At 35.1% G+C, this 15,327-nt stretch overlaps 1 protein-coding gene across 1 annotated transcript in view; it reads right to left on the bottom strand.

Annotated features, from left to right (window-relative positions):
• LOC128556114 (protein O-mannosyl-transferase TMTC2-like) overlaps positions 1-15,327 on the bottom strand; it is a 41,313-nt gene that overhangs the window by 13,909 nt on the left and 12,077 nt on the right. The window contains exons 2-4 of the mRNA XM_053540031.1: positions 14,153-14,744; positions 4,871-5,720; positions 3,091-3,205 (exon numbers count right to left, since the gene is read on the bottom strand). Coding sequence (XP_053396006.1) covers positions 3,091-3,205; positions 4,871-5,720; positions 14,153-14,744 — 1,557 coding nt within the window. The remainder of the gene's footprint in view (positions 1-3,090; positions 3,206-4,870; positions 5,721-14,152; positions 14,745-15,327) is intronic.

Below are 15,327 nucleotides of genomic sequence, written 5' to 3'. Positions count from 1 at the left end.
CATATCTGCATTAGTTTTGGAGACAGTAACTTGCACGTAAAACTTTAACCAGAATTTTCTAAGTCCAAAAGGGGGCATAATTTGCTAAAAATACATGTTAAGAGTTATGGAACTTGACCCAGTGAGGCTGGTAACTGACCTAGAAAAAGAACAAAGAAGTTTCAAAGCTATATGCCTTTTGGTAATAGCTGTATGTACTTGCACGCAAAACTTTAACCAGGATTTTCTAAGTCCAAAAGAGGGCATAATTTGCCCAAAATACATGTCAGTTATGGGACTTGATTCTATCAACTAGTTTTATAACCCCGAAGACACATGTGAAGTTTCAATTTAATATCTGCATTAGTTTTGGAGATAGTAACTTGCATGTAAAACTTTAACCAGAATTTTCTAAGTCCAAAAGGGGGCATAATTTGGCCAAAATACATGTCAGAGTTATGGGACTTGACCCAGTGAGGTAGGTAATTGATCTAGAAAAAGAAAAAATAAGTTTCAAATCTATATGCTTTTTAGTAATAACTGTATGTACTTGCACGCAAAACTTTAACCAAAATTTTCTAAGTCCAAAAGGGGGGATAATTTGGCCAAAATACATGTCAGAGTTATGGGACCTGACCCAGTGAGGTAGGTAATTGATCTAGAAAAAGAAAAAATAAGTTTAAAATCTATATGCCTTTTAGTAATAACTGTATGTACTTGCACGCAAAACTTTAACCAAAATTTTCTAGTCCAAAAGGGGCATTATTTGGCCAAAATGAAGGTCAGAGTTATGGGACTTGGTGCTATCAACTAGTTTTTATAACCCGAAGACACATGTGAAGTTTCAATTCAATATCTGCATTAGTTTTGGAGATAGTAACTTGCATGTAAAACTTTAACCAAAATTTTCTAAGTCCAAAAGGGGCATAATTTACTCAAAATACATTTAGAGTTATGGAACTTGACCCAGTGAGTTGGTAATTGACCTAGAAAAAGAATAAATAAGTTTCAAAGCTATATGCCTTTAAATGATAGCTGTATGTACTTGCATGCAAAAACTTAACCAAGTTGTGACGCCGACGCCGACGCCCGGGTGAGTAGAATAGCTAGACTATTCTTCGAATAGTCGAGCTAAAAAAAAACCATAAATGAAGTATCTATATGGCTGCAAAAGCCAAAATAGCCAATTTTGGACCTTTAAGGGGCCATAACTCTGGAACCCATGATGGAATCTGGCCAGTTCAAGAAAGGAACCAAGATCTCGTGGTAATACAAGTTGTGTGCAAGTTTGGTTAAAATTGAATTATAAATGAAGCTGCTATTGTGCAGACAAGGTTAAAATAGCTAATTTTGACCCTTTCAGGGGCCATAACTCTGGAACCCATAATGGGATCTGGCCAGTTCAAGAAAGGAACCAAGATCTTATGGTGATACAAGTTGTGTGCAAGTTTGGTTAAAATAAACTCATAAATGAAACCACTATCGTGCAGACAAGAAATTGTTGACGCACGGACGGACGCACGGACTGACGACGGACGAAGGGTGATCACAAAAGCTCACCTTGTCACTACGTGACAGGTGAGCTAATAATATATCAAACAAGAATATGACATATAGGACATAAAGTAAATGACAAAAACCAAAGCTGAAAAATGTGAATTATTAACAATGCAAACAAGACTGGTCATAAACTACACAATCATAAAGTGGAAGTGCTGAAATCCATTCATGTGTGAATTATTCATTACGGATACCAATACTTGTATTCATTCATTTAAAATACAGCAGACTGGATTTTACTTTGCTTTCTGTTACAATGGTTTATTGATATTTGACAGCCTTATTCATAATGAATTTCTATCTAGCAGTGTTTAATATATTTGTAAAAAAAAATAATAGTTCATTCATTGCAACAACTGTTTTCAATATTTAAGTAACACTTGCTGTGCATTTTGGGAAAAGTCCATCTTTTTCCCAGTTAATAAGAATTGATAAATCATATTACGTACTCAGTATAAATCTGCAATTAAAGAATATTATAAAGAAAGGAAATAGTTCTGTCAGATGAAGTAACGCAAAAATGCCTACACCCACAGAATTTTGTTTCCAACTGGAATGGGGAAGAAGCTGTGATTGTGTATTAGTGTCCAGTATCTTTTGAACAATCAATATGTGTATAACACTATCTATATAAAGCAACATTGTCAAAATGTTGTAAAAGGATTTCACTGATCCCTTAAATTAACATATAATACATAATTAAGGAAAGAGGCATATGTTATGCAAATAAAAAGAATGAAATTTGTTTTGTTAGTTTTGGGTTTAACACTATTTTTCGACAGTATTTCATTTATGTAACGGCGGGCAGTTAACCTAATCTGCGTTCCTGGATTCTGTACTAGTACAGACCTGTTCTCCGCAAGTAACTACAAAATTTCCAACATGAATCAGAGGTGGAGGACAATTACAGACACAATGTCTTTCATCAAATTGACATGGAGAACATACATGTATGTCCCAAATGGAGATAAAACTCCAACCCCGCGATCCGTAGATCTGTACTCTCCCTACTGAGCAAAGCAGATGGGTGAAAGAAAGAAATCATCTACCAGAGTAGATCTGCATCAATCTCAGGGCAAACCGAGTATCAGGATGTGCATGTGTGTAAGATTTCTTTATATATACTTTATCAATGGAAGTGTCATAATTTCAGATAGAATTCATAATTTGGGGAGGAAATGTGTATGCAGCCTGGTAGCTTAGACAGCAGACCATCAAAATGGTATTCCAAGGTCCAATGTTTGAGCCCAGGTCTCGCTGCACATTTTTGTCACCATAAATGATACAAATATGACTTAAAACCATTACTAAATACACTATGATAAGGTAAAATTAGAAAGTTGTAGGCATCATATTAATTGAATTATATTCTATAACTTGTGTTACTAAGAAAAGATGATTTCTACTCATCTCAACACATGTATAAAACACATTATTACAACACTGCAATGGTATTAGTGACAGAAATATGCTTGTTAGCTAGTTATAGGAACAGAACAATGTAACACAGCAGATCTTGTCCTCTAATAATATGAAGCCAGCATTCCTTACAAGTTATAGTGTGTGTCAGACATGTTTGGCCGATACTTCAAGGCATTTCTGTATGCCGTCTCGGCATCGGTAAATCTTCCCTGACCGTTGAAAATATTTGCCAAATTTCCCCACGCTGAAAAGGAACGTACAACATGCTGTTAACAGTCAAGCTTGAATCTGGTTAATTTAAAAATGAAAGTATGTTAAGGCAAAGGTCTAATACAACATAAAACATATTGTTACATACTTTACCGGAACAAAAATATGGCCTCCATGTTCCAGCATCACTGATTTAGTTAAATGATCCGATGACAATTATCACATGTTATTCTGTTAAATGTTTGTTTGTTTGTTTTGGGTTTAACGCCGTTTTTCAACAGTATTTCAGTCATGTAACGGCGGGCAGTTAACCTAACCAGTGTTCCTGGATTCTGTACCAGTACAAACCTGTTCTCCGCAAGTAACTGCCAACTTCCCCACATGAATTATCAGGGGTGGAAGACTAATGATTTCAGACACAATGTCGTTTATCAAATAGTCACGGAGAACATACGCCCCGCCCGAGGATCGAACTCGCGACCCCGCGGTCCGTAGACCAACGCTCTTACCTACTGAGCTAAGCGGGCGGGCTCTGTTAAATGTTACTCTACAAATAAATCAGCTGTAACATGGCCTTTTTAATAGTATAAAGAAAGTGCAATGGTTGCTATAATATTACAAGTTTAAAATTTGCATATGTCAGATATGTAAACCAAAATAAGATAAATGTTCTGAAATAAATTGACTACAGGAATAAATGGCAAGGAAGTCTCAATTTTTCTAAAACAGAAAAACACGAATTTCTGTTAATGGAAAGCAGAGGCTTGTTTCTAATTCAGGCCTTTCAAAAAATCTTGAAAATGCACAAATTTAATTTCCAAACAGTAGCTAGTAAATGCCCTGCATAAATTATGTCAAGATTCAACTGAGAAAATGAATGTATTTCATATGTTGCCGTTTCTTTTTCTTTTTTTTTTAATCTCTGATAAACATCTGAAATTCTCTTGCGCTCCACATCACTTTAAATGAAGTTACTTATTCATGCAATGTCTGTTAAATTTACATAAAGTCACATTGTTACTACAGTCTATAAAAGCATTTTCTTCATTAATTACACATAGACATGCAACATTCTGTGTGCAAAAGAAATTTATATGAATACAGAAACACTGTTAGACAACAAACAAAACCCTAGGGTAGACTTTCATTGTCTGTTTTGTCCAATGTTCAAGGCACACTAGGACAATTTTGGTCATGTATAGCCACTCTTCAGCTTTAACAGTAGAAGACCACTGGTGCATCTCCAGACTTTACTTCAGGCATGAGCAGGTACCTTGATAGAACCACCAACCTTCTGTAAACCTGACAGACAGATGGTTCCCTCATATGAAGTAATTTTACATCTTTTGCAAGGTCTGGTACCCGTATCAGCGAGGTCTGGGGAAAAAAGCAGGTTTCAAGATTATGAATCTCAATTTGGTGACCGGTTAGTCCTGCACATGCAAATTTCAAGATTTTACTAAGAAACAGCCCATTAGATAAGCCTAGTTTCCTCACTGACCTCAAAATAAGTATTATAACCTCATCATAAAGTGTGATGCCAGCAGTTATGAACTTTACGCAAGAGTCACAACATGATTTTTCAGCTGTAAAGGAAGACCTCAGATGCCCCTCTGGGTTGTACGGTACTTCCGGCACAGGCAAGCACCTGTGTAGAACCTACAACCTTTAGGTGTCACAAACCAATGAGGTGAATTACCTTTAGGTGGATTTACAGCAATGCCAGATGCGTACAATCTTTCCTCCGAGACCCAATCCTTATTTCGAATGATAGTCTTTCCACTGTTGAGCACAATCAGGAAAACAGTCGCTAAAACCACAAGTTTCTGTTTGCTGTTTTTCTCATTCTTGTATTTCTTGTATAAAATATTACATCCATGTCCCACTAACAGGCAAAAGCCCATACTTGGAATGTATAAAACTCGCTCGGCAATTACGAAACCCACATAAAAAAATAAATTAGACGCTGGAATAAATGGCAGCACAATTAAGGCAATAGAAAATATTAAAACATCCATGGAATGTGAAGAAATACTGAGACCGTCTGAATGACTGTATGTCGAGTTAAAAGCACTTTCACTTGTAATAGATGTCTGTCTTTGAGTCTGTAATGTTTTATGTTTACCCGTAGAATGTTTCGAAGTTTGTATCACATGGTACGAATGGCCGTTGCCATTCATTTGCACTTTTGAATCTTTGGAATGATTACTGATAAAATTTAAAGTAAAATATGCTAAATAAACTATGACAGAATAGAACACTATGGTAAATACATTTCTATAATCTGACAAGCTTTCTACAAGAGGAATGGCCGACATCGACCAATCAAAACTGAGTACTCTCGGACAAAGGAACAGCCAAATATTCAACACAGGAAGTAGAAGGTAAGTTAAAGTCCTTGTCAGAAAGCTGTCCGAATCTGATGCCGGGTTGTCCGACGGTGCAAACTCCGGTGGCTTGTTTCCCATGAAGTAAACTCTAAATGCGACAAGCCCTACTCCCAGCAAACCCAGCAGAAATACACCTTCCATTGCTCTTTTGCTTGATGGCTGAAACAAAATAGATGAGGGTAAGTTATAATTATTGAAAAACTTTATAAAAGACCAAGTGGGCTTGATAGCTCACCTAGTGTTTATTGATTAGGAAATTTTGCAGTTTGTACTACTATTTCAACAGCTCAAGACGTATTGCTTAGTCTGATTTGTGAGTTTGGTACTTACTAATAGTTAATGATGTTTTTCTTAACAGTACTGCAGTTAGAATATGACTGTCAGACAACCTGGAACCTGGATCTTTTACAAGTGCCGACTGATTTCCTGCAAGATAACTTCCCAACATAATTTAGTGGTGGGGAACAAATGGCTTTAGAAGTCTCGTTCTCTGTGAAATCATAATGGAAAACATAGGAATTTGCTAGTGGATCAAGCTCTATCTACAAAGCGCAGAGGATAGCCAGATTTTAAGGATATAATTTTCCTTCCTGTGCGTATCATAATAATAGATTTTAACATAAGAAGGGCAAGAAAGATTTTCTTATTTGTTGTTATTAAGGATACAAAACATAATGTAATTCCATTATATTACTATTAAATTACGAAGTAAATTTACAATAGCATGTCTTAGTATTTTTGTTTAGTGTCACAGGTTTTTCAAAGTTTTATTTCAAAATAAGAACTTAAAAAGTCCGAAATACAGAAAGGATTGAATTTCAACCAATAAACCATCAGCCTTACAATGTCATATATAAATAAATACAGAAAATTTGCTTGTGTCCCACAGTGCAGTGACAAAATATTATTTATTTTAAGATTTTAAGCTGAATAATTATCTATTAATTCAAAATTTTTGAAAGCCATGAATCATGTTACAGTCCGTAAAGTCCTCTTCACTTCATCCCCCTTTATATATATACAGAGACAATAACAATGGAAGTTTTTCTACCCTGCTAATTTCAATATTTATCTTAGCTATTTTTGCAAAGCTATTTTTGCAAATGTTTATGTTTTCTAACCTTTTGCATATTCATGCAATCATATTTATGAAGAGTACAAGTGAGGCCATTTGGTGTAAGATTAAATGACATTTTCATGCGGCACGTAATATGATATCTCATCAAGGAAGATATTCTATAATTATTGAACAAAATAAATGATGTCACTTTTTAGTCAATAAGATTTTGAAATGATACCTAAGTCACTCTTTTCAAGCTGCTCTTACAGGTTAAATATTATCGCTAAAGCAAATCCCCGTTTAATAAATCAAGCCATCATGCCTTTATTCTTTACGTGCAATTAAGTCTAGAAGCTTTAAAAGCATTTTTTCTACAATCTGATCAAGTGAAGGCTGCGCCCATGGTTTGTCGACATTTTGCAATATATCACACAGAAACATATAGACGGTAATTGCGTACAAAGATTTTAGCACCCTGTAATAATCAGTAATTGTGCACAAAGGTTAAATATTAACCGTCTGACAGGTACTTATCTTAAATTTCTGAGTTTTGCGTAATGATTGAGATAACTTTGATGTCTTCCCAAAATCAAATTTCCATGTCTAAGTTTGTTCATTAGAAAATGCATTATCACAAGCTGCGGTTTTAATGTATTTTTGGTAAAAATGAAATGATATCAAAATAATATCGAAACTATTTTAATATTATATTTCACTATAAAAAGCCATGAAAAGAAAAAAATCTATACAAATGCAGAGGATCAAAAGTTGTTTCTTAATTCAAAACTCAGTCATTGTGCTCAACTTTAATCAAAGTTTGTATCTTTAATACTTTTTTACCTGGAGATTGAAATGAAAACATAATCTGTAGTAAAATATGAAAAGTTTTTCAGAAATCTAGTTTCATATTTTGGGTGCTTTGTACAGCTTTTCTATATATAGACACGTATCATTTTCTTCAATTTTTTTGCTGGACTAAGCCTTAAACATTTCTAAAACTCTGTCTGTTATGATGAACCTAGAGAGAGGTAAGAGAACTCCATAATAAAAGTAAAACTTAGTCTGATTGTTAACAAATAATCATTATTATAGAAATCTTAACCTTAAAATGTTTGTAAGTTTATAAAATACTATGGCCGTAACAAAAGTGCAGCATCTTGGCATGTATATTGAGCAAACTCATTTACAGTCATTACAGTCAAGCGTAATAGTTATTGCAAGAGAAAGTCAGTTTTCTTTATTTGACTTTCTACGATATTTGAGAAACAAAACAAATATTAACAAACAAACAGACGTGTCCAAGCTGCAAATACGTTCAAAATCATTCTAAACACGAGACTTGAATAGCTTTTCATCCAATAAAATATTAAGCGTGTAAATATCAACTGTTGGCCTTCAGATTTACTGGGATTTTTTCCTGTTCAAGTCCCCTGCAGGGTGTCTTCTTATGACAAAAAGCTCTTTGCAAGTTCAACGAGGGCAGGAAGGACTTAAAGATATATCTTTTGACTAGATTGAAGTAAAGCAGCTAGCCTTCAGCTTACACAATATCTCTCTTTAAGTAAATTAATCCATAAATTGACAGTAAATAAAATTTACCTCTACTTATTCCAATTTTTTTCTTTGTACTTTTAAAATGAGGAAGCATTTTCACAACAGCTTTAGTAACTGCTAGACATTTAAAAAACCCAAAAAACTTAACAGAACATTCATGCATAGAAAAGGTCCTATAATAGCATTTTGGTGTACCTAACAAATAACACCAAAACATTTTAGATTTTATGTTAAATATTCATATTCTGTTTGAACCTTTTGTTGTCTATTTTGATGTTCATCTGCTGTTTTAATACATATACAATGTCTTCCCCGGCTGTCAAAATTCCAGAAGTTTCCATGGAATGTCTTTGAATTTCCATGGAAGTCCAGACTCCGGAGTAATCGGACAAACTTTCCGGAGCTTGATATGGAATACTGCGGAAAAATGTCCAGGGATTTCCGGAGAACTTTCTATGGACAATTTTCCGGAGTGATTCCATGGACGTCCGTGAACAATTTTCCGGAGTTATTCCCCAGTCGTCCAGGAAGTTCTGCTGACAGTATTATTCAATAGCAATAAATGTGATTTATAGACTTTTTTGCAGTACATGTATAGTGAACAATAACACTTCAGTACAAGCAACATAATTTTATTGCATGTGATCACTTTTGCAGTTTCAAACACTATATGATACATATGAACAAGGAAAATGAATCTTTACCAGTTAAAAGTGACTGATAAGAATATTTTTAAGCATATACATAGTTTTGAACATGATGAAATCATTCAAAGAAAGTACCTAAAGATATCTGTTTTCATATATGCATATTATTTATAAAAAAGCCTTTGGTTATACTTTAGCATTCATCGTGTTATGCTATATAATGACTGATGTACAAATATACATGCATGTGTTAATTAGCATAATTACAAATGTATGTATTGTTTCATTGGTCAATTATGTAAACAAACTTACTTGAGCAATTTCCAGATTTCCTCAATATTAACTTTGAACTGAATTACCTCACATAATAAAGTTTCACTAATTTTTACACAACTTGTTAACATCAGACTTCCAGTTACACATTTTGAAAATTTTGTAAGATCAGTTCATCTAATTGGCTGAGCTTGATCACATGGTATTCCCAGTCTGATGTTAATTGTTTTCTGATGTGTTTAAAATCCCTTAGAAAATGACAGAGTTATTTTCCAGAGTTAAATGACCAGAATTTTTTCAAAGTGCTACATTTCCGCAGTGTCGGTGAATATTCCATGAACATTTTGACAGATGTCCGGAGTAATTTCCAGAGATGTCCGTGGAAAACACTTGCAATCACTCTGGACATGTTATATAACAGGTGAAGTTTTGCATTTGTCCGCAATTTTCCACAATTACTCTGGAATATGTACAGCCGGGTCAGTATGTAAAACAAATATTGAAACATGAGCTGTCGGAGGACACCAATGCTGGACTATTATTTCGACTGCCTTGTCACTAAGTTGAAAAAGGGGCATAATTTTGTAAAAAAAAAACAACAAAAAAACAAGGTTATGGAATCTGTACAGTGCATGTCAGCTCATCACGGTGGAAAAGTGTGTGAAGTTTCAATCCATTCCCATTACTGGGTACTGAGATACCAGCTTAAACACAAAAAATTGCTAAGCTGAAACAGAACATAATTTTGTAAAAAAAAGCAAATAGAGTTATGGTACCTGTACAATGGAAGTTGGTTTATCAAAGTGAATAAGCGTGTGAAGTTTCACTTCATTCCCACTAGCAGTTACTTAAATACCAGCTTATATAAACTTTACCAAACTGGGATGCCGACCCTGACAATTTGGCGAGTCCAACAGCTGTACTTACTCTTAGAATAGTCAAATTAAACAAGAGGGCCATGATGCCCCTATATTGCTCACCAGAGATGATCTGGTCTACTGACCTAGTTTTTGACCCCACATGACCCAGTTTCAAACCTGACCTAAAGATCACCAAGACAAACGTTCTGACTAATTCTCAGGAGTTTAAATTGTGGTCTCTAGAGTGTTAACAAGATTTTCCTTTGATCTGGCCTAGTGACCTAGTTTTTGACCCAACATGACTCAGTTTCTAACTTGACCTAGAAATCATTAAGATAAACATTCTGACCAACTTTCATAAAGATAAAGTCACAACTGTTGCATCTAGAGTGTTCACAAGCTTTTCCTTTGATTTGACCTGGTGACCTAGTTTTTGACCGTACATAACCTGACTTAGAGATCATCAATACAAACATTCTGACCAAGTTTCATAAAGATTGAGTCACAACTGTGGCCTCTAGAGTGTTCACAAGCTTTTCCTTTGATCTGGCCTACTGACCTAGTTTTTGACCACAAATGACCCAGTTCCAAACTTAGCCTAGAGATCATCAAGACAGACATTATGACCAAGGATCACAACTGTGGCCTCTAGAGTGTTCACAAGGCAAATGTTGACGGATGACAGACGCCGCCGGACGCCGGACAATGACCGGTCACAATAGCTCACCTTGAACACTTTGTGCTCTGGTGACAGCTAAAAACTGACATATACATGTATCTCGAGCAACATAATTTTGACAGCCTGAATGAAAACGAGGGCCTTGAAAGTCCTGTATGGCTCCCATGATATAATTCTTACCCCAGATATCTTAGCATCTAATTAAATTTGACCTAGATTTCATTAAAACAAATATTCTGACCATGTTTTACATACATTAAGTAGATCATGAACAAAAATTTTCAATTATTTGACCGGTGACCTGGTTTTTTACCCAAGTGACCCAGTTTCAAATTTATCCTATATTTTAAACATACAAACATTCTGACCAAGTCTCAAAAAGATCATGTAGAAAATGTGGCCTCAATTGTTTTTTAAATGAGTTGACCTAGTGACCTAGTTTCTGACCACAGATTATCCAATTTCAAACTTGACCCAGATCTTAAACGACAAAGTTTTATGAAGAGCGAGAACAAGATGTGGGCTCTAGAAAGTTAACAATGATTTTCTTTCATCTGCCACAGTCACCTATATCTGAACCATATATAAACCCACTTCCAAACTTCCAACATTGATCTTTCTGACAAAGTTTTATAAAGATCAAGTAGAAATTATGGGCTCTAAAGTTAAGAATGTTTTTCTTTTTCTATACTTAAATTAGTTACCTACTGTAGTTAAAGACCTCAGGAAACCCAGTTTTAAACTTGACCTAGATTTTATACAAACAAATATTCTGACAAAGATTCATGATGATCAAGTTGAAAATGTGGCCTCTAGAGTGTTAACAATGTATTTCTATGAATTAATCTTGTGACCTACTTTTTGAAATCGGGTAACCCAGTTTTTGAACTTGACCAAGATCTCATAGACATACATTCTGAAGAAAATATATATATGACGATCAAGTAAAACATGTGTCCTCTATGGTGTTAACAAGGTTTTTTCTATGATTTGACCTAGTGACCTAGTTTTTGACTCCAGATGACCCAGTTTTACAAACATCAGAGATTTTATTGAGACAAATCAGTCCTTCTGATCGGGTTTCATTAAGATTGGTTCAAAACTGTGACATCTATAATGTTAATATTAAAAATGTTAACAATGCACTACAAAAGATTACGGACAAAGGCTAATCACAGTAGTTCATCTTGAGCACTTCATGCTCAGATGACCTAAAAATAGACCAATAGTTAGTAAATTCAAAATAAATAAATTCATCATTTCATCTTGAAAATTAAAATTCTCACGTTGTACCGACAAGCTGCAATTAATTAAGTCATTTTCTTCACCCTTTATTTAATGTAACATCATGCTTAAAATATAAAGTTTCTGAGCTTCACAGACTTTAATTTTATAAAAAGTATCTTTCATTGCAAGGACATATCCTAGACAAAGACCCTTTCATTTACTTCAGTCATGGTTTTGAGAAACTGGTTTTATCATATTTAAAGGTTGCTTTAAGAGTCCCCGATTAGTATCTATAAAACGTAAATGAAATTTTAAAAGTGTTGTTCAAGCTGGGCAGATTCATCATGCATCATGAAGTCATCCGTATGAGGATTACAGGGAAATATGGTCGTTAAATATCGTTAACCACCTTTTGCCCTTTACAATAAATCATTTTCACACGACAAAATTCAAATTTGGATCATTCATTTTTTTTTTATTTTGAAGATGGTTTATGATATTCATTGGAGATCTTGCTTGCAAGTTATGATCGTTGTAAAGAAGTCATATTTATATAAATTTATAGAAGTTTACAGATCTCTGCATTCTAAAGACACAGTCAAAACAAGCAATAACATTTATAAGTGAAGTCTAGAGGTATAATCCTCAAAAATATGTTGCTTTGCCTTAATTACTATTTCTCAAAAAAAATCACAGTGTCAGCTGCCTTGACATTCCTCGCACAGCTACAATGTATCTCCGATTCTTACCATAATCATGTACCTTAACCCTTACCATGCTAAATTTCTATAATGGACTGGTCCATCTTCCAATTTGGGCAGTACCATTTATCATTTGAAGGGATGTTTACTAAAAGTTTACTGACTGAATAGCGAACAGTGCAGATCATGATCAGACTGCACGGATGTGCAGGCTGATCTTGGTCTGCACTGGTCGCAAAGGCAGAACCACTTGCCGCCAGCAGGCTAAGGGTTAAAGAGCAACAAAAACACTGTTCTGCATTATTATATTATTCTGTACTCTGAATTCACTATTTTTTCTTTTTTTTAATACAGCTACATATATGTAAGTTTGTGTTTTCAATACATGTGATTTATTGTATCTTGGTTTGCATTTAAAGCTATCTAATCAAAATATTTTATTTTTTAATTGTTGTCATCTTTCTCTCTTTTTTTGGGGGGGGGGGGGGGGGGGGGGGGGGGGGGGGGGGGGGCGGCGGGTACCATTCTACCAGTTGGTCAGGTGGCACTGTGTCTGTAATGGCAGAGGATAATTTGGCACCCGTTGTAATGTAAACTGTAAAGCACAGCTGAACCTGTTTATCATGAAAAGGGTGCTATATGTGGTATAATATAATAATAATGTATTCTCACATAGATCTAAATAGCCAAGGGTAAGAAATCTTGCATTATGATAAACTTTAGTGATGCAAAATGAAATCTGCCTATGAGAAAATTTGCTACATCTAACAACAACTGGATTTGTAAACAAAGTTATCAAATTAACATGAACTGCACTTAAGTGTCCCTTCAAAAATGTTAACGTCTAAAAACTTCTGCATTTATTTACTTTCTTTCTGTCATTTTCAGCCCCCAAAAAATGTAAATGTTGCAACCAGGTAATTTAATTGTTATGTCAGTAATTGCGTGTTCATTTCAACAAAAACCGCCTTGAACCTGTATAACACAAAACAACAGAACGATGTCGACTTTGGCTACTAATTTAGAATTTTTCAATTCCTACGTCTAGACGGACAAGGACTTCTTGGTGAAAAATGTGAACAAGTTGAATGTTTACATTCTTAAAGAACAAACAGACTGACTTGTGAGAATACACGGAAGAAGTCTTCCAGTGTTTGTTTAGTTACGAGTAGGGAAAATGGATAATACGTCTGTCCTGCAAAAATTCTCAACTGCTTACAATATTGATTTCGATGTAAAGTTCTCATTAAATTTGCTCAGCTGAAGGTTGTAAATTAATTTGCATGGCTTTATTGAATATCAAATAAACAGAACACACACATTTAACATTAGTCAAAAGCTATCATAAATTCATAAAATCACAAATAACATTTGCACTTCAGTATAATCCTACCCTGTTTACAGTCATAAAAGATTTAAGCCATTCTAACACTTGAGTCAGAATATAAATTACATCCTAGATTGTTGTTACACTTTCTACAGAAAACCCAATGAGTGGAGCACTTTTAAACATACAATGCATTAATTTTCAGGAACACTACGAGTTGAGTCGAAGACTTGTAAAAAAGTAGACAAATACTTTTTACCTACCTTTTTATAAAACTGTATGATTTCTGAGAGTTTCATCTTGTTGTGTACAAACAAGTCATACGCTGCACAAACACCAAGTACCGTCACACCTTGCTCCTTGGTCAACATGCTTGCCGTAGTTAACGCAGATGTTCCCAAGAAGTACGCAAATCTCAGTGAACTTTTACCACCAGGATCGTGTATCCTTTCTCGTAATTTGACATATTCCATATAGCAGATCAGCGCTAGGATGAAAAAGAGACAGGCCCCAACATCGGCTCGCCCAACAACACCCGCTACAGCTTCCGTATGGACAGGATGTGACGCAAAAATCAACCCTGACACTAAAGTTGGAAATGTTTGCTTTAAAAACAGTCTCGACAATTTTGTAAATATGGCTGTCACTATAGTATGTAAGATGACATTTCCAAGATGATAGCCCCAAGGGTTGAGTTCTCCAAAATAATAGTTGAGACGAAATGAGAGCACACAGAGAGGTCTATATGATTTATGAGAGCCAGAATGTGTGAGAGGTGTTCCCCAAAAGTCATCGTAGAAAATGTTTATCAGTGGTGTTTTTGGTTCAAGGTCCTGGTTTTTCTGAACAGCTCGGCTGAAATGATAAGAAAAATACAAAGTGGATGTTAATTAACCATTACCCTGCTAAATTTCTATAATGAACTTGTCCATCTTTCAATTTAGACAGTACCATTAACTGTTAAAAAGGGTGCTTACCAAAAAGATACTGACTGAAGGGCAAACAGTGCAGATCTTGATCAGACTGCACAGATGTGCATGCAGATCTTGATCAGACTGCACAGACGTGCATGCAGATCTTAATCAGACTGCACAGATGTGCAGGCTGATCATGATCTACACTGAATGCAAAGGCAGAATCAATTGTGTCCAGCATGGTGAGAGTTAAGACAGACACTAAAAAACAAACAATTTTCATAACCACCAACCCCACAAAAGAACATGCGCATGTACATAAAAGTGTATGAAGACCCCAGGTGTCCCTAAAAACATTTCAGTCATGTGCAGTTACTGCTCTCCAGTAGATCAGCTCTGACCAGGTCTGCAAGCCAATCTGACAGCTTCCTTACAGAAAAGAATTCTATATCAAAAGCCTTTTTGAACATACAGAAGATAGAAAAAGTCACCCTATCAAACTGGCCATGGAAATGTCTTGCAAG

Source organism: Mercenaria mercenaria, chromosome 4 (assembly GCF_021730395.1).
Source record: "Mercenaria mercenaria strain notata chromosome 4, MADL_Memer_1, whole genome shotgun sequence".
NCBI lineage: Eukaryota > Metazoa > Mollusca > Bivalvia > Venerida > Veneridae > Mercenaria > Mercenaria mercenaria.
The sequence above is the reverse complement of the archived record's forward strand: the minus strand, read 5'-3'. Positions and strand labels throughout refer to the sequence as shown.